The 8,702-nt window shown below is 45.4% G+C and overlaps 1 protein-coding gene across 1 annotated transcript in view; it reads right to left on the reverse strand.

Moving 5' to 3' along the window:
- The window catches only part of LOC111149210 (family with sequence similarity 47 member E), a 35,274-nt gene continuing 26,572 nt past the window's right edge, over positions 1-8,702 (reverse strand). The window contains exons 7-8 of the mRNA XM_022506158.1: positions 2,798-2,872; positions 1-66 (exon numbers count right to left, since the gene is read on the reverse strand). Of these exons, the coding sequence (XP_022361866.1) occupies positions 1-66; positions 2,798-2,872 (141 nt within the window). The remainder of the gene's footprint in view (positions 67-2,797; positions 2,873-8,702) is intronic.

Below are 8,702 nucleotides of genomic sequence, written 5' to 3' on the forward strand. Positions count from 1 at the left end.
TTATTTTATAGAGGTCTTATTACACTCACATTTACGCTCCTTCCTGACATACATCTTCGCAAGGAACTTAAAAAAAAAAAAAAAAGAGTAAACCTTCATTAGATTGGCAAATAAATTGAAATAAATTGTACAGTTTTGCCCGCAGCCTCTACCATGCCCAAATTCACAATCTCACACTCTGACATACATCCTTCTCGTACTCAAAATTTCATGTTGACAAATGAACATGATAAATGTGGGACTTTGGAAAATAGTTGTACAACATCAAAAGTATCCTGCTCCAATTCCCATTCGTTCTGTGCCCAAGTCCAGCCCGGCTCAGCTCAGCAAAGCCTCATGCTGCTCATCCCTTCTATTAAAAACCTGGGACCCATCTGTGTAGCAGAATGAAGCTGAGGGTAAGGAATAGGGTAGATGACCCAGCAGCAGACACTGGATGTGTATCAAGTACCTGAGCCCATGTAACATATGTGAGTGCGTGTGTCCAGTGTGCACAGACCTCCCGCGAATGGAAAGAATGAATGTTTACATACATGGATATAAATACATGTATATGCATATATATTTAAATAAGTAATGACATATTGAAAATATATAATATATATATTAAATATATATAAAAATAAACTCCCCCCCTCCCTTTTAGTTGAAAATTTATTGTGAAAATAGAAGATATAAGATGTAAGAATAAAGGAAGAAAATGTATTCCAGGGTTGGAATGACAGGTGTTCTCAGAGGACCCAACTGTAGTCAAGGACATCATCTCTCTCTAGTTAACGCAGCTAGAAGAGTATAGCCCATGTGTCAGGCATGCTTTTTGCCCAAAATTGAAGTAAATGTTCACCGACAAAATGGATTAAGCCAACAAGGGACAAATCAAAAATTTTTTTTAAAAAGTGTTCTGCCACTAAAAATGTTAAGACAGAACTGAATTATTATAACAGCAAACAAGGATATATATATGTATGCATACAGTCCTTGGCAGAAAAAATATATATACACATTCATATATACATCTCTCTCTCACATATATCATGTAATTATGTTTATGCTTAAGTATATTTACATATGTTGTAAAATATATAATATGTGCAATTAATTAAGTAATTACATAAAATATAATAGACATGGGGTGCCTAGGTGCTCAGTCTGTTGAGTATCCGATTCATTTTCAGCTCAGGTCATGATCTCAGGGTCGTGAGATGGAGCCCTGTGTCAGTGGGAGTCTGCTGGGGATTCTCTCCCTCTCCCTCTGCTCCCTGCATGTGTTCTTTCTCTCTCTCAAATAAATAAATCTTTGAAAAATATTATAAGCACGTTTTCTATATCATAGATGTAAATATATACGTATGTGACCTTCACATTCAGATTAGGCAGTTACAAGTACATCGATGTGGATAATTGTGTTAACTATAGCTCCCCGCCTATTACTGAGGCTCAGAGCTAAAGGACAGTATTTCCTCCCAGTCCTGTCATGTCATGGAATCTTCCACCTGTCTCTACCTCACACTCAAGACTTCCCCTCACGTTAACTTTGAGCCCGTCTGGATCTGCACTTAGTCAATACACTTACTTGCTGGTAAGTGTAAGCTACCGTTAGTTCTCTCATTCATGGGAAAGAAGAAATCCAGTATTGCATTTCCTGAACTTCATGTTGGCCGCCAGCTTCCTGAAGACACGTGGGTGTGCACATGGGGGACACTGCATAAATGAGTGACTCAATAGCTACGACTTTAGCAACCTGACTCGCTGGTTTCTGTGGTGACAGCGCTGGTCTGGGCACAGAACTCTAGGCTCTGGGGCTCTCTTGCTAAAAATGGCCTGCTCTGCCAACCTCCCACCCACCCGTGTAGCACGTGGCCTTCCCAGCGTGGCCGCTCCACGTGGAAGGCAGCGGGGCCAGCTTTACAGGTTAAGAGAGGGGAAAAGATGGGGGGTAAGAAAAAGTGGGGAAAACACAGAAGATACTGGTGGGCCCCCAGGAAGTGAACTTTTGCCCTGTTCTGTTTCCACACAAGCCTGACCCCATGGTACAACACTATTGTGAATCTCAATTCCATTTTGTCCTGACCCAAGCCACAGCTCTTTGTCCTTAGATGTGGAAGTAAAAGACACTCAGAGACTTTCTAGAGACTTCAGAGTGTTCGAGTGGTAGAGTTTGCAAGGTACATGCCCTGAACGGGGACCCCTTTCGCTTTGGTCCCATTAAAGCCAAACTCAAGGCAGGTGAGTCAGCAGGAAGACAGCACCTGGGAGAGCAGAAATCAAATAGGCAGAATAAAAAAAGCAAAAACCAAATCCTATCTCTAGGCCTTTGTCTGGGGTAAAGCATGCGCTTTCTACCATAGCCTGAATCCTGTTTTGAGAAGTACAGTTGACCCTTGAACAATATACTACAGGGGTCAGGGTCACCAACCCCCTGCAACTGAAAATACATGTATACGTTTTGACTCCCTGGAAATTTTACTAATAATCTATAAGGTTGACTAGAAGCCTTATTGATAACATAAGCAGTTGATTAACATATATTTTGTATGTTGTATATATATTATATACCGTCTTCTTACATTAAAGGAAGCTAGAGAAAAAATGTTATTAAGAAGATCATAAAAGAAAATACATTTACAGTATTGTACTGTATTTACCCCCCAAAATATTCACATGTAAGTGGACCTGCACAATTCAAGCCTGTGTTGTTCAAGAGTCAATTGTATTTGGCTTTTGGTAGGCAACTGTGCTGTCCCATCAGCGACTGTGAACCCCTCAGCCAGTCTTGCTGAAATGACCGCAGACTCACACTTGGCATCCTGTAGCCCCTGCTTAGAACGAAATCCTTAAAGGCAGTGGTTCTATGAAGGTCTGCAAGCGACTCCTCCCAGAAGAAGATCCACATTAAAACAAAAACAATGACCAAAAAAAAAAAAAATGGTCAGCTGTCAGAAGTTTGATTCCCACTTGTCCTAACTAAAAGCAGCCAGCTCTTTATAAAGTACCTCATTTGAAATCACTTCCTTCTCATCTGGGAGTACACGTGTAGATAACATTCACGAGCTGAATATAAAGACTTTCAAAAGATATCCAACTTTCTCTCCTTTCCCTACCCCCTTTTTTCTAACTCTTGTATTAAGGAGAAGCAACACTTTTTAGCAATTAGACAATTATTAAGCCCAGATGTCTGGAATCGAACCTATTTGAGATTGACAAGTGTGATACTGTGATTTTTTAGAAAGACATTTATATTCAGTCTTCTTCCCATTCCTGGCACAGAGCTCCTAAAACCATTGCAATTTCCTAAGTGGTAAGTGCCACAAAGGCTAAAGGAGAATTTTTTGTTATTCATTACCAGCCCCTTTTAACAACACAACAGAAACTGTGTTAACAAGGCGATTTTTGGAAAGCCCTTGGAGAGTCACAGGACGGAGTCCACCTGCCAGAGGAAACAACCGTGTGATGAGAGGGTGGGAACTTCCGCTCCATCCTGCAATCTCGGGCTGAGTGAATCACAGATGACCAGTGACGTAATCAGCCACGCCTACCTACTGAGCCGCCATAAAAGCCCAAAAGGACAGGGTTCAGAGAGCTCCCAGGTTGGTGAGTATGCAGAGGTTTTGGGAGGGGGGCGGTGTGCTCAGGGAGGGCACAGAGGCTCTACACCCTTCTTCATACACCTTGCTCTGTGTATCTGGCTAGTCCTGAGTTATCTCCTTTTACAATAAACCCATAATTTCGTGAGTAAGCGGTTTTCCTGAGCTCTTTGAGCAGATGACAAAACCCGAGGAGGAGGTGTAGGGACCTCCAATGCCCAGCGCGGAAGCACGAGGGAGAACCTGATGTACGATTGGCATCTGAAGTGGGGTTGTGGGACTGAGCCCTTACCCTGTCACGTCTGATGCCAACTCCAGGTAGACAGTCGCAGACTTGAGTTAAATTGTAGGACACTCAGCTTGTGTCTGGAGAATCAGAGAATTCCTTGGTGTCGGGGAAAAAAACCCCTGACACATCTGCTGACCAGAATTGAGAGTAGTAGAGCAAGAAATGAGTGTTTTTTCCACTTGACAATATATTCGTAATTTTGAGATCTGTTAAAAAGGAACACCAGGCCCCAAATGGAGTCCCTTCTGTTAAGCCCCTCCAAGATTTAGTACCTAACCCAGCTGTGGGTTCAGCCTGCCCCAGGAGTGGGATTTTAAACCAGGCAGCCTGGAGTTTCCTGACGAGCACTAGGGAGGTACTCTGCATAAGAACCCAGTCCTTCTTTCTCAGGGAGGTGACTTTGCCTACAACAAACCTGTCTTCTTTTGCTAATACCTTCCTTATCCCACCCCTTTTCTGCCTCTAGAAGCCTTCCATTTCATAAAAGTCCTTGGTGTGTCCTTCTGTTTGTTCGATGAGCTGCTGCCAACTCATGAACCATTGAGTAAAGTCAATCCGATCTTCAACTTTACTTGGTTGAAGTGTTGTTCTTTAACAGATTTGGTGGCAGCGGTGGGACCGAAGGAGACTTCCAGTGGTGTTGGGGACAACAAGAAACAGGTGTGGAGCCTGAGAACACTGAGTTCTCTGTCTTTCTTGCTGCTCCTGAGGGCCTCTGGGAAGTTCCTCTGGTTCTGAGCTCCACTTTCTGCTTTAAGCTCCTGATCTGATCAGCTCTCCACATCCCCCACCCACTGGAAACCCCCAGCTCTATTGGGGGTTCTGTCACCAGATCCACGTTTGCAGCTGTGGTTCCCCATTTATTTGGGATCCATCCATACGCCCCCCCATTCTTTGGGGTCTCCTGGTTCAGTCCTTTTTCTGGTCTCCAGGTTCCACACAGGGAACTGCTGGTTACTGGGTCCAACTTAAAAGCCAGACTGGATTGGATTTGGGACTGGACTAGGTCTGATTTGAGCTGATCTGTGTCTGCTTTGGGCTGGACAGGCCCAGTGGGAGGCCTCAGATATTCAGGCTTAAATAAGGGCTTATTGCTAATGATCATCTCAGAAGTCACGATGAAAAGACTGGTGGACAGAAGTTGTGCATCTAAAGGTTCTTAGAGTGTTTTCCACTTTGAGAAGACCCCTGCGATAGGCCCTCTTAGGTAGAGGTTTGGCTCCAAGAAACCCAAAGGCCTAACTGAAAGAAATGGGACCCTTTTTATCCAGATATCCACATGCCTGCATGCTTGCTTATTTTATGTCTAAGAACTCTGTTCCCAGAAGCTGCAGATATCTAGCAAAATAGCAATATTTTACTAAAAATGACATTAGAATTACAATTACAAATTAGAAATAGAGTTACAAAAGCCATTATGGGGAATGTCCCGGTGGGACAAGATCACTCATCTAAGAAATGCACTTGAGAGCGAGAGGGTCCCAAGTTGAAAATACGGAACGGGACGCCTATTCAACTGGTACACAGAAGCCTCGAAAAGGTTTGAAGTTTCCAAAATAACGTCATTGAACTACGTCATTACAGAAAGCCAATGAAAAATTAAGAGACACAAGAGGTACCTAAAATAAAAGACCGTAGGACTCGGGCGACTCCTGTTGCTCCCCTCTGTCCTTTTTCACCCAAGAACCCATGGCTTACTAATCCTCTGAACACCCGTTCCACTCGGAAGAGACTCTTGGACAGTTGTCTTTGAAAATAAAACTACTCAAGGTTGTAAACGAACCTCTCAGTTATCGGTCACTTCTTGGTCAAAGACTGAGCTAATGGTCATAATTAAAGAACTTCCTAAACCTAGGGAGGAAGCCCAGAAGTTTTTTGGAGAATTTGAGTCATTCTCAGGGCCCCGGACCCCAGCTGCCCAGTCTTTGTCAGCCTGTACCCATGTTGGTAGGACCTGGTGAAGTCCAAAAATGGATTCAGAAAGCAAGACCGCAAACCCCCGTGGATGGTGTTCGAGATCCTTGGTCTTCAACATCTCAAGGACCACAAGAAGTTCACAAAATAGAAGCCGAACTTTTACAAGCCATTCCCGGAGACTTCAGACAGGTGTAACCAAACCAAACCTAAATTACCTCACTAACCATTAAATCCTGGGGCCATGCAAGACCTCACACCCATTGCCTCATTGCCAAGAAGACCTCATTGCCTGGGGGCTAATCGTCCCTTGTACCATTTCCTACAGCTGACCTCACCAGTCTGGAAACATCATGGACAGGATGCTGACTTTTCCAGGATTTGGGATCCATTCATAAGTCAGTGATTCCCCATCTCCCCGTCATTCCAAACCTGGACACCTTTCTGTCACGAGTTCCACCAGACTCAAAATGGTCCACTGCTGTGGACCTCTGTTCAGCCTTTTCAACACCCCTGGTGATCCCAACAACCCCATTTGCCTCCCTTGTACTGTCAACACTCTACCTGCACAGTGATGCCTCAGGGGGTCATGACGCCCCTTCTTACTTCTCTCCAGCACTTCACCAAAATTTAAGCAACACTCAGTTCCTTGGGAAATCCACCCTTTTGCAATCCGTAGATGACCTCTTGCTACTTTCAGCCTCCAAACAGGAGTTCATAGAAGATTCCACTGATTTGCTAGAGCAGTTAGCTGTAAAGGGACACAAAGTCTCTAAGGAAAAATCACAATTATCTCTAGACCCTGTTCATTACCTGGGTCATTGTCGAAGCCCTGAATCTCCCAAAAGAATGAAGCTAGTCCAGGAATTTCCTACACGCACAACTAGGTGACTAGTGGGTAACTAGGCTTGACCAGCTCTTGCAGATGATGGGCTCTTACTTTTTCGCTATTAGCTACCCCAGTCTACGAACTTACTAAAATTTCAGTCCCTGAACACTTTCCTTGGGAAGACAACTGTGAGCAGGCTTTCAGGAGACTGAGACAAGCACTCTAAGACCCACCTGCCTCAGGGCCACCTCACTGTGCAAATCCTTTCAGCCTATTCGTGCAGGAAGGGGATACTCAAGCCCTGGGAAGGCTCACTGAAGGGCAGGGTAGTAACCAGAAGCCTGGGACCCAGTACAGCACACAGCCTGGTTCTGTCGCTCCTGCCTAGCCCAGCTGTCTTTTTTTTTTTTCTTTAGTATTTTATTTATTTATATGACAGACAGAGATCACAGTAGGCAGAGAGGCAGGCAGAGAGAGAGGAGGAAGTAGGCTCCCAGCCGAGCAGAGATCCCGATGTGGGGCTCGATCCCAGGACCCTGAGATCACGACCTGAGCCGAAGGCAGAGGCTTTAACCCACTGAGCCACCCAGGCGCCCCTAGCCCAGCTGTCTTACGGCTATGGTCACAGCTGCAAGGCGAGAATGGCAGTCTCACCATATGTGACCCTAGGAAATGATGTTTATTTGCAAACTGCACACACTGTCCAAAGTCTCCTTAACTCAGAATCGACTCAACATTTCTTGCGGGTAGACTAACTTCTTAAGAGATCCTTCTGCGTTCACCGCCTACTCTGAGTCTTAGACGTTGCAACACCCTTAATCCCACTACATTACCGCCTCTACCTGAGGAAGTCAAGTCCGTGACTACAAGACACTAGCGTCCCATTTTGTGGTAGCACGTCCTGATTTATGAGATACTCCTTGAACTGCTCCTGATCGCATCCCCGTGCATGGGTCATACCGTAGAAATGAAAAAGAGGATTTTCAGTCTAGCTGAATGATTCCTATCCAAGATGACCTACTCCAAGGGGAACCTTCCCTAAGCTCCAACCACGCAACAAACAGTGCTCCGTGCCCTTACCCGGGCAGGCCAACTATCAGCGTTATAGCCAGCCTGCCTCTGGGGTCATCCAGGATTTAGGGATGTTACAGAAACAAAGGGGCTTCCTTATGTCCTCTGGGACTCAATCAAAAATGGGCAACAGGTAGACGATCTCCTTACTGCTAGTCTCTTACCTCCTGAAACTGTCATCAAAACGGAGGCTCATAATAAAAGACTGAAACCTGAGTGTCAGAGAAATACCCCAGCTGACTTTCGTGCAAAGGCAGCAGCAAATAAATCTATAAAGACTGTGGCATGTGTGAATGAAATCCACTCTGCTTCTGCAAAACAATGAGCCGTCCTCACCAGATTTTGGCCACCCTGACCTCCTTGTCCCACGGCAACAGTCTGCGCCTGAATCAGAAATGAAGACGGGTCAACAAGGGCTGGGCCTGTGGGAAACTCAAGGCACCTGCTGGGTAATTCCTGGCTCATGACAAACCCCACTTTTTGGTTTTTGCCTTACCGAACCCACTCCAGGACGTTTAAGATGAACTTGAACTGGGAACTGACATTAGTGGGGAGACATCCAAAGTGCCAAGACAGTCTGCACTGAGATGCAACAGGCCAGCTTCATAAGCCTAGAAAAACTCTTTTGGTCTCCAAGGGCCTCAGACCCCTCCCTCTGGACCCTCGGGACACCCGCAGCTGGACTCCTTCCTCCAGCTGCGCCGTAGCGTGGGTCACCGCTCTGTCTGCTCCCGTGCGTGCTGTCTGGGTGGGGGCCAGCCTTCCCCGGCTGCAAGGCGGACGTCCTCGTGATGGCGAAGAAACCGTCAGAGAATGAGTTTCCCACTTGGGGCATAGCTTCCACGATCTCCAGCGGTCGAGGCAGCCACTTTACTTGGCAAAGTCTATGAGGCTTAATGAAAACCTTGCCAGCTTTTTGGAACTAGCATTGCCTTTATCGCTCGGACTCATCAGGCCAGGTTGAGAGAACTCATGGGATCCTCAAACTTAACATTTCTTTCTTTTTTTTTTTTTT

This window comes from Enhydra lutris, unplaced genomic scaffold (genome assembly GCF_002288905.1).
Source record: "Enhydra lutris kenyoni isolate GAN:26980312 unplaced genomic scaffold, ASM228890v2 scaffoldscaffold21, whole genome shotgun sequence".
Taxonomy (NCBI): domain Eukaryota; kingdom Metazoa; phylum Chordata; class Mammalia; order Carnivora; family Mustelidae; genus Enhydra; species Enhydra lutris.